Source organism: Quercus lobata, chromosome 2 (genome assembly GCF_001633185.2).
Source record: "Quercus lobata isolate SW786 chromosome 2, ValleyOak3.0 Primary Assembly, whole genome shotgun sequence".
NCBI lineage: Eukaryota > Viridiplantae > Streptophyta > Magnoliopsida > Fagales > Fagaceae > Quercus > Quercus lobata.
Genome location: NC_044905.1, coordinates 72,002,010 through 72,020,047, shown reverse-complemented (window position 1 = coordinate 72,020,047; position 18,038 = coordinate 72,002,010). Strand labels below are relative to the sequence as shown.

Below are 18,038 nucleotides of genomic sequence, written 5' to 3'. Positions count from 1 at the left end.
AGCTTCCTGCGCTTCTCTGTTCCTGTGGAAGGCCTGCCGCTGCTAGAAAGTCTGCTCAAGAGTCACGGGGATTTCACCAGTGGCTTTAGGGGAGGCGTTTTTCTAGGCAATATTTTGATGGAGTTGCTGTGTGTTGTGCTGATTTCCCTAAGGAATTCCTCTATAGATTCCTTGTCTGAAGAAAAGCTTCTGGAGTGGAGAGGGGTGGTGCAAGACCTTCTGGAGGCCAAGTTCAATTTGTCTTTTCTGCTGGATCACTTGCGTCTGCTGGCTCATATGCTGTTTCAGAGGCAATCATTCAAGAGTGTAGACACTGAGATAGCTGCTGCTGAGGAAGCTTTGGCTCATGCTCACAAGGTTTTACAAGACTTGAAGGTCAAGCGGCAGAGGATCCTTTCTACTTTGTTCATGCCTGTTATTTCTCCGGATGCCTCCCTGTTGGCCGGCCTCATTCCTTAGCTTATTTTTTTTAGATTTACATAAACAATTTGGGGTTGTATAAGTTTTTTTTTGAACATTGCTCTACTCTTTGCTTTCTCTTTTTTTTTGTGTTTCAAAACTGCTTCTCATTTCTTAGTATGTGAATCTGCCTTTTTTCTTAGGTATATTGCCTTTTATTTCCTATGACTCTTTTCTTTCCTGAGTCCTGGACCATGGTTTCCACAGGCTTCACTGTAAATTCTGGTCCAGGTACCCGGTAATCTATTATGCAAGTACTGAACTGGGTACACTGGTATCCTTTCCTATGTATATATTTTTTTTGAGATACGGTCCCAGTTCATGAACTTTGACAGGTTCTCCTTTTGCCAAGTGCTAGGCTAGGTATCCTAGATATTTTACTTTTATTCTGTGATCCTAGACCTATGCACTTGGGACTGTTAGTGGGATATCTGAAATTATTTGTGAGGTAGATCCTGGGCCATATGTAAAAGGGTATTACATACTCTCTTTTTTCCTTGACTCAGGTATCCTTCCTTAAATCTATCCAAATTTGGTCTTTGTAGTATTTAAAGAAAAACTTAAATGTTGAAGAAACAGGAACTTCATTAAAACATGGTCATTTTTAAAGGAACAAAGAAAAAGTCTTTTGGTGCAGTATTGACCACAAAGTGTCAATCTATCACATGTTCCTGAACAAAATTATCTTAGACCAGAATTTATGCTAAAGGCTGAAAAAAATAAAATAAAATAAAATAAAATAAAATAAAAAATAAAATAAAAAAAATAAAAAAAAGAACTTAGCAGATAGTGAAGCTGGTAAAAGGACCCTGAGGTACCGGGATCCCCTTGTCTTTATGCATAGTATTGCTTCAACCATTTCCCGTTTATGGGCTCTGTCAGGACTGTTCCATCTTCTTTGGCAAGGTAATAATACCCACTCTCATGAGCTGCATTGATGATGTAGGGTCCTTCCCATTTTGGGGTGAACTTGGAAGGCCCTGGCAGGTTCTTCCTCACGTGCTCCGCCATCCTTAGTACTAATTACCCTTTAGTGAACACTCTTGGGCGTACTGCTTGCGCATATGCTCTGGTCATTCTTTGCTGGTATCTCTGGCTCCTTTTCTTGGCCAGCTCTCTTTCTTCTTCTACTCCTTCCAGATCTGCTAGCCTCTTTTCATTGCTTGCGTCCTCACTCTCTCCTTGATTTTCCTCCAGAACTACCCTTGGTGTAGGAATGACTAACTCCACAGGGCTGATGGCTTCTGTTCCATAAACCAGGGAGAATGGGGAGAATCCTGTGGCTGTCTTTACAGAGCTTCTACATGCCCAAAGCACATCTGCCAGATGGTCACTCCATTTTCCTCCATACTTATGCTTCATTTTCTTAAGGATTTTCAATATTACCCTATCAGTAGCTTCAGCTTGGCCGTTTCCTTGTGAGTAGTATGGGGTAGATCTTCCATGCTTGATGTGGTATGCTTCAGTTAATCCCTTCATATCTTTGTTTATGAATGGGGTTCCATTGTCGCTGATCAATCTTCTGGGGATCTCGAACCTTGTAATGATGTGGTCTCGAATGAAATTTGCTACAGCCACTCCAGTAGCTTTTTTCAAAGGGATGGCCTCTACCCATTTTGTAAAGTACTCCGTGGCTGCCAGGATCCATATATAACCATTGGATGGAGGGTTTATAGGCCCTATGAGATCAAGCCCCCAAGTATGAAAAGGCCATGGCGTCGTCATATCCTGTAGGACATTTGGATGAGTGTGAATTGCGTCTCCCAGGACTTGGCAAGCATGACATGTTTTGACCAGCTCCTCAGAGTCTCTTTTCATCGTTGGCCAGTAATATCCCAACAATAGTAACTGCTTGTACAACCTTCTCTTCCCTGGGTGACTTCCACAATCTCCAGAGTGTACCTCTCTGACTACTTCTCTAGCTTCCTTTGGTCCCAGGCACCTGAGGGGATCCCCATGGTACCCCTTTTTGAATAAAATGTCATTCTGTAGGAAATACCTGCACGCTAGCTTTTTGAGCTTGTGGGCTAGTTTCCTGTCGGTTGGCAGGATCCCCTGAGCCAGGTATCCTATAAAAGGAACCCGCCAATCTTCTGCAACAAACACCGCGTAGCTTTCTTCTTTTTCAATTGCCAAGCGACATTCCTGGCATTTCCCCTGTATGATTGCTGCTTCCTTGTCCATATCTGGCCAATAATACCCCATGCGTTGCATCCTTCTATATAGGTTGACCTTTCCTGCAACTCCGCATGCTTGGGCGTGCAATTCTTCTAGTTTCGACTTTCCTTCCTTCTTGGCGATACATCTGGATAATATTCCTCCCGGCAGCCTTCTGTACAATTCCCCTTCTATCTGAGTGTAATCTATTAGTTCTTTGATGTTCCCTCTAGGGCCTACTTCTTTCATCTTTTCTTTGACTTCATCCCTCCAGTCCCACTGTTTGGACTCTCCGGGGTACATTCCTTGGAGGATCCTTACAATAGAATGTTCCTGTCTTCCTATTTTTATCAGTGTATCCCTCCTATTAAATGGTATTTGGGATCCCAGGGTGGCGAACGCATCAACAAACCTGTTTTCACTTCTTTGAATGTACTCTATGCTGAAGGTTTGAAATTCCATCTCCAGCCTTTGTGCCCAAGTCCTGTAGGCTGCTAAGCTTTGTTCCCATAATGCAAAGTCACCTTTCACTTGGGAGACTACAAGATTGGAATCTCCCAATACTCTCATATGTTTCACTCCTATGCTGAGTGCTATAGTCAACCCAGTTAAGTATGCCTCATAGTCAGCTGCATTATTAGAGCATGAGAAACCAAGCTTGAAAGACAGGGGCATGATATCCCCATTTTCACAGCTTAGTACAATTCCTACCCCATTTGAAGTTGCTGTAGCCAACCCGTCAAACCTCATGGTCCATTTCTTCCCTGGAATCTCCATCACTGCTACCTCACCAGGGATTTCTTCGCTTAGCGGGCCTTCTTCCTTTCCTGGGAATTGAGCTAGCAAATCTGCTATGGCCTGGCTCTTGACAGCCTTGGGAGTTCTTATACCTATATCATATTGTGAGAGCAACACTAGCCATTGTGCTATCCTTCCTGTGAGAAGGGGATGGTGCAGGAGGGCTTTTATGGGGTGGGACTTGGTTACCAAGAGGATTTGGTGAGCTGAGAAGTACCTCTTCAACCTCTGGGATGCATAAATGATCACTAGGCAGGCTTTCTCTATTCTGGGGTACCTGGTCTTGGTATCCTTGAGTGTTCTGCTTACATAATATATGGGCTGCTCATTTCCTTGGTCATCTTCTTATACCAGCAAAGCTCCTATTGCCTGAGAGTTTGATGCTAAGTATAGCAACAGAGGTCGCCCACGTACTGGTGCCTGGAGGGTGGGCAGATGATTCATAATGCCCTGAATTCTTTGAAAAGTTTCCTGCTGCTCCGTCCCCCAGGTAAATTCATTCCCCTTTTTCAATAGTTTGGATAGGCCTGCTGTAGCTGAGGCTAAACCAGGCACAAACCTCCTAATATAGGAGACCCTTCCCAGGAAGCTTTTGAGTTCCCTAACGGTAGTTGGTCTTCTCATCGTGGCAATAGCTGTGGCCTTGGCTGGATCCACGCTTATGCCTTTGTGATGTACCAGGAACCCAAGGAACTTTCCAGCAGACACTCCAAAGGCGCACTTCATGGGGTTCATACGTAACTTGTACTTCCTGCATCTTTCAAAGACTTGCTCAAGTACTTGGAAATGTCCTGTTCTGGTTTTTGACTTGACCACAATATCATCTACATAATCTTCCATCTCCTCATGCATCATGTCATGGAAAATGGCTGTCATGGTCCGCTGATACGTAGCCCCCACATTTTTGAGGCCAAAGGGCATCACAGTGTAGTAAAAGTTCCCAATCGGAGTTCTGAATGCCGTCTTTTCTGCATCTTTGGCTGCCATGCGGATTTGGTTGTATCCACTGTACCCATCCATAAATGAGAACATTGAGTTTCCTGCAGCTGAATCTACAAGGAGGTCGATATTGGGCAAGGGGAACTCATCTTTAGGACATGCCTTGTTCAAGTTGCGAAAGTCTACACAGCAACGGATCTGACCATTTTTCTTCTTCACAGGTACAATGTTGGAAAGCCATTTTGGGTGTTGGATGGGTATGATAAAACCAGCTGTTAGCAATTTCTTGATCTCTTGAACTATTTGAGCTTCTACCTTAGTGTGGAAGACCCTAGCTAGTTGGACTACTGGCCTCATCCCTGGGTCCACATTAAGAGAATGGACTACCAATTCTGGGTCTAGACCAGGCATCTCATCATAGGTCCATGCAAACACATCTCTGTATTTTTGAAGTAAGGTCACCAGTTGTTCTCTTTCCTGAGCCACCAATTGACTGCTAATGAAGACAGGTTTTCGGGATCCTGATTCTGTCCCCAAGTCTACTTCCTTTAATTCTTCCTTAGGCTGAATCTGGGCCTCTTTAACTGGTTCTTCTGGGATTTCTTCTTGGGCCATCATGCAGCTTGGTGGTCCGGGACTTTCCTGCACAATGCATTCGGGTCCCGCGCACCTTCACAAACGATAGATTAGCCTTCCCCCAGGTTCCCGCACCACCACACATTCTCAGGATTCTGAAGAGCTGGGCTCCCTCTTTTGTCTTTTCCTTTCTAGAAGGTTCCTCAGATCACGGGTGCCCCTCCCTCCTTCTTCTTCTTCTAGGATAGGTGCTCCTAGGGTCCCCGGGGCGGGGTTCTCATCATCTGGCCCCAACTCATCGTAAAATATTGTTTCTGCGAAGTTCACTTCTCCTTGGCTGAAAGGATTATGGTTGGCAGGGATCCTTATGGGCCTCCCATCCAGTCTCCCTTTAATGCATTGATGGAACGTGGATGGAATAAGGCGATGTTTATGAAGCCACGGGCGTCCCAGCAACACGTGATAAGAAACTTCTGCATTAATCACATGAAACCTTGTCAGAGCCACTATTGGCCCCACCCTTAAGGCTAACTGCACGTATCCTTCTGTTGATTCTACCGATCCTCCAAATCCTGTTATTTCCATGGGAGCCCCCAGGATCCTTCTGTCAACTAAGCCAACAGCTTCCAGGGTACTTAAGGCTATGAGATTGAGTGATGCCCTCGTATCCACCAATGCTCTTCTGACTTGAACGCCGTTTATGGTAGCCATGAGATAAAGGGGTCTACGGTGGTCTGGGTGCTCAATCTCCATGTCTTCATCAGTGAAGGTTATTGCATTGAAGGTTATTCCATCCCTGAATCTGCTGCTATGCTCATGAGAGACTCTGTGGCCACCCTTCTTGCTTCTAGTCCAAATCCTAATTGATTGAATAGTGACCTGAACTTAGGATTCTTCTGAAGGGTTCTGACTGTGCTCGGGTGGAAGGATCCTTCAGATTCTCCTACTTCTGCCGGGTTCCCATGTATTACTACTGCTACCACCCCTTTTCCTTTGTGGTTAGGCAAGGGGTTCCTCTACACTTTTGGCTCTTTCTGAGTGAGCTCCAAAGTTCCTTCTCTCAACTTTTTGTGGAAGAGTCTGCGAAGGGTCCAGCAGTCCTTGGTGGAGTGCTTCACATAATTATGGATTCTGCAAAATAAAGGATTCTTCCTTTCTTCTTCAGTTGGCGGCCTGGACACAGTGAATGGCCTGACAACCCCATCTCCAATCCATTTGTCTAAGACATAGCTTAACTCCTCAGCTGTACATGGGATCACTGGTGGTTCCTCAAACACCTTCCCATCTGGTCTCTTCCTTTTCTCTCCTACTGATGCTGTCATAGCTTGGGACGCGGGCAGCCTTTTTGTTCTTATGGTTTGCACCGTCCTTCTGGTTCTCTGTAGTAGGTCAGCAAACTGTGTGATACATAAATTTTTAAGGTTGAGCCTGTAATCAAAAAGCATGTTGGCTATACAGGTTTCCACGAGCTCCTTTTCTTCATGGTCTCCATAGTAGTCTAGGGACACATCTTCGAATCTTTTAATGAATTGAACAGGATCTTCTCCAGGTCTCTGCCTCACCATTTGCAGATTCTGGAAAGTGATTTTTTCTTCACCAGGGTAATATTTGGCGCAGAATTTTTCCATCATCTCATCCCAAGTTTTGATGGACCCGGGTCTCAGCGTGGTGTACCAAGTGTATGCCCTATCCACTAAGGATTTGGCGAATTCCCTTAGACATAATTCTTTGTCTCCTGCATAGGGGCCCATAGTGTGGACAAACCTACTCATATGTTCCACGGCACTTCCATTCCTCCCATCGAAAGGATGGAACTTTGGGGGTTCGTACCCCTTAGGGTATGGTTTGCCAAGTTCTGGAGGGAACGGGGGATCCCGAGAGAATTGCTTGGGGATCTCTGAGAGTTTTTCCCTTTCTTGCTCCAGGAGGGCATTGGCGTTTGCCAGTGTCAAATACTGAGGGTTGGCTCTTCCTCCCACTGCTGACCCTCCTTCCGGCTGCGTCCCATCTTGGTGGCCAGTAGGGGGAATATTGTCTCTGATTTCCTGTGTCCTGCCTTATTTGAGAAGACGAACTTCTTACTTCAGATCCTTTAACATTGTTGTCATCTTGGCCATTAGGTCTGGTTCCTGCCTTGCGTGTCTTTGTTCTGACACAACCTCCTGTTTTACCAAGGGTATCCCACCTCCTTGCCTGGAGACTTCCTCGTTTTCTCCTACGGGCTCAAAGGTCGTAGGTGGCACATTAGTTCCTTTGCTGTTTCTTTGTCTTGGAGGCATTCTCTGTGAAGGGGTTGTTTCTTCCTTCTTCTTTGCCCAGTCCTCAGTGGAGTCGCCAAAATGTGAGAGTGTCTTTTTCGTGACACTCAGGCCCAAGGATCCCGGGCCTGAATGAAAAGGAAGGATTTGGTGGACCGGGCCTTGACTCACCGCAGCTAACGAGCTGTTTAAGAATCAAGTGAATGCAGAGAATACTCCTGACAATATAAAGAAAAAATGACAAACAAGGATATCGAAGAGTGCCAAGAATTAACAACGTAAGTTCAGAAGGAAAGAAAACAGGATTAGCAAGACGATAAAAAAAAAAAGTGCTATGGGGATCCTGGGAATTATGAAGTAGTGTTTCATTAATACATTATCTGTTTGATTACAGAAAGCTCACTAGGATGTGATACAAGGTCCAATCAAGCTCAAAAATTGCAGTCTTGAATGACTATTTCAGCCTTCAAAACTTGCAAAGTTTGATTCTCGTTGAATCCGAGTATGTGCAATAGTGGCCTTTACAGGATACCGGGAAGCAATATTTGTTTTTCCCTTAGTATTTTTCTTTCTGCACAGATTTTTCTGATAGTTTTTCCTAGAGAATTTCTTCTTTCTTGTGTTTCTTTCTTCTTCTTTTTTCGCTGCCTTCTTCACAACCCATCCCCTCCTTTTATAATGGAGTTTTCTGGGTGTCCCGGGTTCCCCTGTTTTGTTCTTTTGCAAACAGAACATGTTCTGTCCCTGTTGTCTCGGTAAGTCCCTTTGCCGTTTTCTCTCATTCTTTCCTTCTCTCGGTTCTGATTCTTTTGAAAGCTTCTGGTTGGCCATCCTCTTCGGGTCGTGCTGAGGTATGCCCTTCTTGGCATCCCCATTTCTGGCGTCTTCCTCTTTTCCCTTTTCTTTCCTATTTGGGCGGAATCCTGTTCTGCCATTTTTGAAAGTCGTTTGTTATCATTCTTCTTCCCTGTCCTGGTTCCCCGAGGCCTTTTCTGTCTGTGCCATGAGAGGTCGCTCGTGTTTTTTGCTTTTATTTCTTGTTTTCTTCTTCTGTCTTCTTTCTATCGATCTATCCCAGTCTTTCTTTTTCTTTGTGCCTGAAGGGATCCGTGCTTATTGATGGTTCCTGAGGATCCTTGCTTCTTTATACTTTGCCGTGGTCTCTCTTTTTTTTTTTTTCGGATGCTTCTTTCTTTTCTGGGCTTCAGGATCCTCTGGGCCTTTCTTTTATTCCCTCATGGGTCTTCTGTATCTATTACTTTGGGCTTAGCCTGAATTTTTCCTTTTGGGCTTGACTTGTTCTTCTTTTTTGGGCTTATTTCACTATGACCCTTTTTTAGACCTCAACAGTGTCCAACTTGTTTTTCTTTCCCACAAAAACGTTGAGTTTTGGACTTTTGCGGAACCATAACAGGAGATAAGTGTTGTGACTTGTGGGTTCTCTCTTTCTTTTAAACTTAATTGTCAGCCCAAATAAAACACATGAAACAATGTGTTTTTGCCTACCAAATTGACTAAATCAAATATTACTGTAGATTTTTCATTATTTTTATATGGTGTGAGAGTGCCTTTTTCGGGATACTCAAGCCCAAGGATCCCGGGCCTGAATGAAAAGGAAGGATTTGGTGGACCGGGCCTTGATTCACCGCAGCTAACGAGCTGTTTAAGAATCAAGTGAATGCAGAGAATACCCCTGACAACATACAAAGAAAAATGACAAACAAGGATATCGGAGAGTGCCAAAATTAACGATGTAAGCTCAGAAGGAAAGAAAACAGGATTAGCAAGACGATAAAAAAAAAAAAAAAAGTGCTGTGGGGATCCTGGGAATTATGAAGCAGTGTTTCATTAATAAGTTATCTGTTTGATTACAGAAAGCTCACTAGAACGTGATACAAGGTCCAATCAAGCTCAAAAATTGCAGTCTTGAATGACTATTTCAGCCTTCAAAACTTGCAAAGTTTGATTCTCGTTGAATCCGAGTATGTGCAATAGTGGCCTTTAAAGGATATCGGGAAGCAGTATTTGTTCTTCCCTTAGTATTTTTCTTTCTGCATAGATTTTTCTGATGGTTCTTTCTAGAGAATTTCTTCTTTTTTGTGTTTCTTTCTTTTTTTCTCGCTGCCTTCTTCACAACCCGTCCCCTCCTTTTATAATGGAGTTTTTCTGGGTGTCCCGGGTTCCCCTGTTTTGTTCTTTTGCAAACAGAGCATGTTCTGTCCCTGTTGTCTCGGTAAGTCCCTTTGCCGTTTTCTCTCATTCTTTCCTTCTCTTGGTTCTGATTCCTTCGAAAGCTTCTGGTTGGCCATCCTCTTTGGGACGTGCTGAGGTATGCCCTTCTCAGCATCCCCATTTCTGGCGTATTCCTCTTTTCCCTTTCTTTCCTATTTAGGCGGAATTCTGTTCTGCCATTTTTGAAAGTCATTCGTTGCCATTCTTCTTCCCTGTCCTGGTTCCTCGAGGCCCTTTTGCTGTCTGTGCCATGAGAGGTCGCTCGCGTTTCTTGTTTTTTTCTTCTCCTGTCTTCTTTCTACCGATCTGTCCCAGTCTTCCTTTTTATTTGTGCTTGAAGGGATTTGAGGATCCTTGCTTCTTTATATTTTGCCGTGGTCTCTTTTTGAGATGCTTCTTCCTTTTTTGGGTTTCAGGATCCTCTGGGCCTTCCTTTTATCCCCCATGGGTCATCCGTACCTATTACTTTGGGTTTAGCCTGAGATTTTTCCTTTTGGGCTTGACTTGTTCTTCTGTTTTGGGCTTATTTCATTATGACCCTTTTTAGACCTCAACATTTATGGTTAGTAGACATTACACTTTCCTACTGTTTTTTGTTATTAACTTTAATTGAATTTAAGGCTATGTTTGTTTTGGCTTCAAATCACTTTCGGAAATACTTTTCCGTAAATGCAGGTGTTTGGTTGCGTATGGAAAATAAATTTTCCGGAAAATATTTTCAGTTGACCGTAAAATTAAGGCCTTTGACCCAGAAAATGAATGCAGGTTCTGTTTTACCTTCAAATCATTTCTGAGCTCACAAACGCGCAAAGAGAGAGAGAGAAAGAAGAGAGTAGAGAGAGTGAGCTAGATCGCGCCCCACCCCAGACACGCCGACGAGATCGCGCTGTCAAGATCATCAGCGCTGTCGTTCTCGTTGCTCATCAACGCCGTCATTACCGATCTCGTTCTTGTAGCTCATCGGCACCGTTGTTACTGATCTCGTTCTCGATCTCATCGCACCAATGATCTCGTCGTCTCGATCTCATCGTCATCTCTCTTTCCCTGAAGTTTTCGATCACTCTCTCTTCCTCTCTCTCTCAGTTTGAACAAATTTGTATGAAGTTCAATGAATTGTTTTGAGCAGATTTCTGTTTCTTTAAAGTGTATATATTGAATTTTTTGTAATAAAATTTGTTTGGATGTTGAGAAAATTGTTAAGAAAATGTGAAAATTTTGTAGGAAAATAGCATTTTCAAAATGTTACTGTGGGGCCAGAGAGTTTGTGACCCCAGCCCATTTCATGTTAAGGCCCAAGGCCTGCGCCGAGGAGATACAGGGCCGAGTATGCATCATAAGAGTCATGGACGGCTTAAGGAAATGGCCGAAGACGAGCTCCTACTCGGCATGCCATAAATGCCCATAAGAGGAAAAGTGATCACAGTGCGGGAACAGCACAAGTAAAAGGCTGCCAGAATTACAATAAAGTATTCTGCACCTGACAGAGCCATACTCTTCAACTTTTACAACCACTCCCAACCACTTTGGGTATGGGCTGATGGGACAAGTATCAGTCTTGGAAAAGTCGATCCTACACGTGGACGAAGGATAAGAAATACAGGCTAATATAAAAGGAGGAACAAGCAATCCGGGAGAGAGGCTGGGAAAAATGGCCAAAAACCAGAGTCTCCCAACCCGCCTTCAGGAGAAAAACTCTTAGAGCGAACACGATTTAATTATGTATGAACACCACGAAAAACCACTGTCCAGTGACCAAGGCCTAGCCTTTCAAACCCACGCTCTATAAATGATATTGTTTGGGCCTCTTTACGTACGAGCCCAATATTATTTTGGGGTCATTACAAATTGTGTCCTTACAATTACCAAACACCGAAAATGGTTTTCTAATATAATTTTTAAAATGCAACCAAACACTAGAAAACATTTTCCTTTCCCGAAAATATTTTCACCCGGAAAATATTTTACACGGAACCAAACACAGCCTAAGTCCAAAACCCAATTTTTTTTTTTTTTTTTTGATAGACAAAACCCAATTAACTTAACACCAAAACAGACGAAACTTAAGGGGGCCGATCATACGCTTTAATAGTTCAAAGAGTTAAGGGATGATTGTTTTATGGTGAAAAAGTATCATTGGGCCTTTAGTAAAAGAGGTTTAGGTTTGGGCACTTGACATTGTGGGCAATTCCGATAGAGAGTCCACTTCAAAATAGGCCTAAAGTCACCGGTGGTGTGAATCCGCTTGGGCTTAGAAACATCTATCTGTGGGTCTTTCCCAAAGTCTTACGTCGTCGTTTCACAGTCAGCACAGCACAGTGGGTTAAGGGGTTTATCAAAAATTCTAATTCTAAAACCCTAAAACAAAGGAAGAAGAAGAGCATGAAAGCTTAGAGAGTGAAGAGGCATGTCGATAATTCTGAGACGCGCATTCTCTCATCGGAACCTCCTTCTCCTACGCAGCTCCGCCTTCTATGGCGGCGACCTTTCTCATCAACTCATTAACAGTGCCCACAACAACAACAACAACAACAACAACTCCAACACCCACATTCATGATCTCACTCTTCCCACCACACTTCATTTCCTCACACATTCTCGCAGAGGCTTCGCCAAAGGACGCAAATCAAGTACCCTTTTGCTCTCTTTCTCTCTCTGTTGAGTTTTTATGGCAGTTTATGTTTTTGTTTTGTGCTTTGCAAAGCAAATGATTGAATGAAATGTGGGTTTTCCTGTTTGGGTTATTCCATTTTGGCTGAGAATCAAAGGAGTTCTGACGAGATTTCATTTCTGTGTTTTTATCAAGCATGATCTTCTTTGTTTTTAGTGCTTTTTTTTTTTTTAATATGATTTTTTGGTAAATTGCGCACGCAAACACACATAAACCACGTTTTAAACTATTACATGGTTTATAATGTGGTTCTAGACTTTTAAACTGAGCAATCAACTCTCTGACTTAGCTCAATTTTATTAATTTCCATCTTATTGAAGGTATTTAACGCGGTAGAGTGTTTAGAGGGTTTACACAAATTTGGAGTGTTTGGGAGTAAAGTTCGGGTTTATTTGATGGAAAACTGTCTTCCATGTGACATAAACTATTCCTAATTTTCAATGAAGTTAGGGGGGTTGATTGCTGAGTTCTAACATTAAAGGGGCACATTGTAAATCAGGTGATAGTTTAAGGTGGTTTTTGTAAGTGAATTTTTGAATACTTTTTTTTTTTTTCTCTATATTGGGGAAGTTTTTCTAACTGGTATAAAGAAACAAGAAGTCACAAATTAATATTCGGCGTTATGCAAAGGTTATTACTATTTATGAAATATTTTAGGTGAAGCTTTTTGTTGATTGCACTACTGAGCTTGGCTGAAGGGATTCTTTTTGCAAGAATAACAAAAATTGTATAACTTTATATAAATCGCATGTTAGCCTTTTGCAGAGTTATAAGCACTATTCCATTAAAATGTTTTTTTTTTTCACCATTTAGAGGATGATGATGCTGTGAGCACTATTGAAGTTTCGCCTGATATTGGGCCTACTATTAAGGCAAATGCTACCTCAATGATGGAGGCAGCAATTGCTGCATTATCAGGAGAGTTGAACAAACTAAGAACAGGAAGGGCATCTCCAGGTACATTAAGCCATCGCTATTTGTTAGTTTTTGTTTATTTTCTTAGTATGTTTGTTAGATTTATTGACACAGTTATGAGTGAGAATGTCTCTACAGGAATGCTTGACCACATTATTGTTGAACTTGATGGTGTAAAGATGCCCTTGAGCCACTTAGCTGTTGTTTCGGTCATGGATTCCAAGACATTATCAGTAAATCCTTATGATCCAAATGTAATGAACAAAAACTTTACTTAACAAGTTTGCTATTTGTTTCAATTCTAGTGTTTCTTCATTAGCATAGATAATTTTTTGTTTCCTATACTATTACATGGTCTAGAGTCTGATACTATTTAACAGTCATTGATTCTTCAAATCTGTGGATCTAGCGATCAGGATGAAAATTTTCTATATCAGTTGTATTAAGTTTAAATTATTGAATTTAGTTCATTTTCTTTAATCTGATTTACACAATACGAGCCTCAATTTTTTATTTTTTATTTTTGACATGCTGATTGGTGCTCATATCTAAACAGTCCCAGTTTGAAAGACTCATTTAAGTGGTAGCACCTGTTTTATGCAGACCATTAAAAAGTTAGAGAGCGCCATTGTTGCTTCTCCGTTAGGCTTAAGTCCCAAAGCGGATGGTGAGCGATTGATTGCAGTTATTCCACCGTAAGTAGTCATTCTATTTAATCTCACACTGCCTCTTTCCTTGTCCAATAAGCAGCCCATTTGCTGATAATGGCTATTAAAAGTATTTGGCTTAAGACAATTGTGGTTTTGGTTGATACAATATTTTAAGATCTTTTTTTTAATAATGATGCGTAAGTATTTTCCATTATAAAGCTTGTTCAATCTACACAAATATTGATTGACTTATTTACATTTTTTATGCTCTGCAATGACCAGATTGACAAAAGAGCATATACAGGTAAGCCAATTATTACCCTTCCTTTCATTTATTTATTTGTTTCTTTTTCTTTTACTTTTTCATCTCTGCACTATTATGACCACTATATTGTATCTACCAGGCTGTGTGTAAGGTGGTTACGAAGTCTTGTGAAGATGCCAGACAAAGTATAAGAAGGGCTCGCCAGAAGGTATGGCAGTAATTTTTTTTCTTCTTTATGTTTAGATTTCAGGAGTATTATTAAACAATGTTTATACTTGCTCCCCCTGCTGTTCAAACATCAAAAAGAATGAGGAATGAGGTTGTTATGTTCATCTGAGCACCATGTCTGTATCACTGTGTGCTTCGGTGGCAGGTTTATATCTTGTTAAATAGCACATCTCATTTCAAAAATATTAATTCTTCACTCCCTTACTGTCTTTCATCCTAGAATCATCATGCACTAGCTAGCCAGAGGTTGGTTTGGTGGAGGGAGTGAAGAATTGGTTGACCTTATTCTTTATTTTCTGATATTAGAACTATATCATACTTGACAGCTCAATTTGTCTCAAGTGTGATTTTGCTGTTCCACTGGTTGTGAAAAATTATTACAATTGAGGTCTAGATGGTTCACATTTATTTATCCGGCACCTCGGTTTTAGTGGATGATCTAAAAAATTTCAGTAGACAATGTCTAGCCTCTTAGGTGTCTAGCATGGTGAGCTCATAATAAAATGTACTGTGGCAAGTATTGAAGTGCAAAACACTTTTAGTAGCATTGTGCAGCAACAAGACTAGGAGTGCCATTATAGATAGGGATAATGATTGATTCTATGCATTGTTGTGAAATGGTCCAGTGTTTTTAATGTTTATTGTGCCTAAGCAGATTGTTTGTTGGTTTTACAGGCAATGGATACGGCAAAGAAATTATATTCACATGCCCCAAAGGATGATGTAAAAAAATTGGAGAAGGAAGTGAGTTCTAAGCTAATTACAACTAAAACAGTGGATCAGTTTTACAATGTTTTGGGTGTTATCTGACCCTTCTTTTTCCCAGGTTGATGAGTTGACCAAAAAATTTGTCAAGTCTGCAGAGGATATGTGTAAGGCAAAGGAGAAGGAGATTACTGGAGGCTGAGATGCAGTGTCCCATCTGCACTCTGAGTTTATTTTGCAGGAGTACACAGCTTTTAAAAATCTCCATCTTGGTGACTACCCCTTGATATCAGAATACTTGGTGCTTGATTCCATGATAAAGTGAGCTTATGCCATGTTTCTTTTATAGTTAAATATATTTGAGGTCAGTGGAAATCGTTCATCGCATTTGCAGCTAGATGGCAGTTTCAGTAAAAAATCATGTAGAAACATTTTTGATGTGACAAATATTTTCATTTATATTTTTAAGAGCTTTGGAAAATTTTCTGGAGCCTGGAGGAATTGCCAATTAATTAAAAAGGACATGAACCTCAAATGTTGTAACGCATCTGGGGCAGCTGACTGTCTAGCTTTGGCATATTAGGCAGTGCTGATAGCATTTTTTGTTCTGGTAGTTGGAGTTAACATGCAGTAAATTTGGCTGCATAAATAAGCCACCACGAAAATCTAGGACTATAACCTTTTGTGCGCCATAACTTTGCCACAACTTTAATGTGGGAGACTACAAGTGATGGAAAAAAAGTGGTGAGTGTATGTGAAAGTGATAAGCAACTGGTCATAGTTCGCCACATAGAATAGTTGTGAAAAAAATGATGTGATAAAGGATGTGTCCACTGATTCAATTCATGCTTCATGCTTGCAAACATTTGCCTTGAACAGTAACCATTTCAAGTTATGATTTGCTATTTGGTTCCAACGCATACTTATGATCTCAATTGCAATTCAAATTGCGTCGGTCCCAGTCTTGTTAAGTATTTGTTGGAGCAGCTGTGGTTTTTTTGTTTTTTTTTTTGGTTGATGTTGATAATGTCAAGGAACAAAATTACAAAGCCTCTAACTAGCAGTACAAAGTTTTCCTCCAATCAAGTTTGAAGAAATCTTCTTCAACTCACTCTAGGAAGATTCATAATGCTATCAATGTGTATTACTAAACAAGTCATATAACTCAATAAATAGGTCATATGTGATATGACAAACTTTACATGAATAGTTTAATGAATTGTCATATAGTGAGTTAGAAAAAAATTTCTCCAAATCCCTTGGGACTTGGGAGGCAACCTCCTATAAAACAAAAGGTAGAAGTGGGGGGAGAACACGACTTGAAATGGGCTTTTAAGAGAATGATATTGAATATTTTGAAGGTCATATATTGAAAATCATTTTCTTAGAGCCCATTTCTTCTTATCATTCATTTTGAAATGAATGGATTAAATATTACCACATCGTCAACAATTTAAATAGACATCAAATCGATAAGAGACAATATGATGATGTGATAAAATCCAATCAATTCATTTCAAAATAAATAGATATAATTTTAAGAAATCTACAGGGAAGTTACTTTAAAATTCTTGAACAGTAACCATTTCAAGTTATGATTTGCTATTTGGTTCCAACGCATACTTATGATCTCAATTGCAATTCAAATTGCGTCGGTCCCAGTCTTGTTAAGTATTTGTTGGAGCAGCTGTGGTTTTTTTGTTTTTGTTTTTGGTTGTTGTTGATAATGTCAAGGAACAAAATTACAAAGCCTCTAACTAGCCGTACAAAGTTTTCCTCCAATCAAGTTTGAAGAAATCTTCTTCAACTCACTCCAGGAAGATTCATAATGCTATCAATGTGTATTACTAAACAAGTCATATAACTCAATAAATAGGTCATATGTGATATGACAAACTTTACATGAATAGTTTAATGAATTGTCATATAGTGAGTTAGAAAAAAATTTCTCCAAATCCCTTGGGACTTGGGAGGCAACCTCCTATAAAACAAAAGGTAGAAGTGGGGGGAGAACACGACTTGAAATGGGCTTTTAAGAGAATGATATTGAATATTTTGAAGGTCATATATTGAAAATCATTTTCTTAAAGCCCATTTCTTCTTATCATTCATTTTGAAATGAATGGATTAAATATTACCACTTCGTCAACAATTTAAATAGACATCAAATCGATAAGAGACAATATGATGATGTGATAAAATCCAATCAATTCATTTCAAAATAAATAGATATAATTTTAAGAACTCTACAGGGAAGTTACTTTAAAATTCTTGAGAATCTTAATCCATTTGAAGCTTGATGGCAAATGAAATAAGGTTTGGCCAGCCTTATGGACATATCAAATCAAGGAAACTACAAAATGTGTCACCAGTAAGGTTACAAATCTAACACTTTTTTTCTTCTTCTTCTTCTTTCTTCTTGTTGATTGAAGGGTTGAGTTGGCATTGTACCCAGTTCGTGTAAGCGACATTTTTAATCTAAGTACCCAATCCAACCCATGGTATTAATAGTTTAAAAAAATATGGATTTTTTAAATGTGTTAATTCGATTTATTATTGTATTATGATACTTAGTTTTCATTAAATTGAAATACGATGTCTAATTGTTAAATTATAATATATTTTTTTAAATATTAGGTTTACAAAGTTGAATACTAATCCTTTTTTATTATTTGGCCTAACAAAAGAGTCTCAACTTGTCAACCAAGATTAACACAACTCACCCTATGTATTTGTTCTAGAGTTACTATGACTTGGTATGGATTGAAATTTTCTCAATTTGAAGAGTTGGGGTGGATTAAGAAAAATCATAATCCCATTGTAATCGAAGTCATGCATGCCCCCGGTCTCTAGGGTTAATTTTTCCCTTATTGGGTAAGTACATTTTAAAGGATAGCTCCGTTTATTTCAATGTTAAGTATTTTTAGCTAAAGAGATGGGTAAGTAATTATTACAAGTATATTTTGTTATGTTTTTTTACTAACTGTTTTGGTTTTTTCAAAATTTATTTGTTCAAAACGTTTATGTTCATTATGCTTATAAATAATAAGTATAATGGTTATTCTTACCAACTTCATAAAAAATGTCTTCAAAGAATAATAATATATGTAAATTACAAATTACACACCATTATGACACTTAAATTTTTTTTTTTTTTTTGGTGTGACTTTTAAAAGATTGGAGGTGAT

At 40.1% G+C, this 18,038-nt stretch overlaps 1 protein-coding gene across 1 annotated transcript; it reads left to right on the top strand.

The window, feature by feature from the left end:
• Positions 1-11,712: 11,712 nt before the first annotated feature.
• LOC115976474 (ribosome-recycling factor) lies at positions 11,713-15,385 on the top strand. Its single transcript, XM_031097777.1, has 8 exons — positions 11,713-12,046; positions 12,901-13,044; positions 13,141-13,256; positions 13,606-13,697; positions 13,935-13,956; positions 14,057-14,125; positions 14,821-14,889; positions 14,972-15,385. Exons 1-8 carry the CDS (start codon positions 11,824-11,826, stop codon positions 15,050-15,052), a joined length of 816 nt encoding a protein of 271 aa, XP_030953637.1. The 5' UTR covers positions 11,713-11,823; the 3' UTR covers positions 15,053-15,385.
• The last annotated feature ends 2,653 nt before the right edge of the window (positions 15,386-18,038 follow it).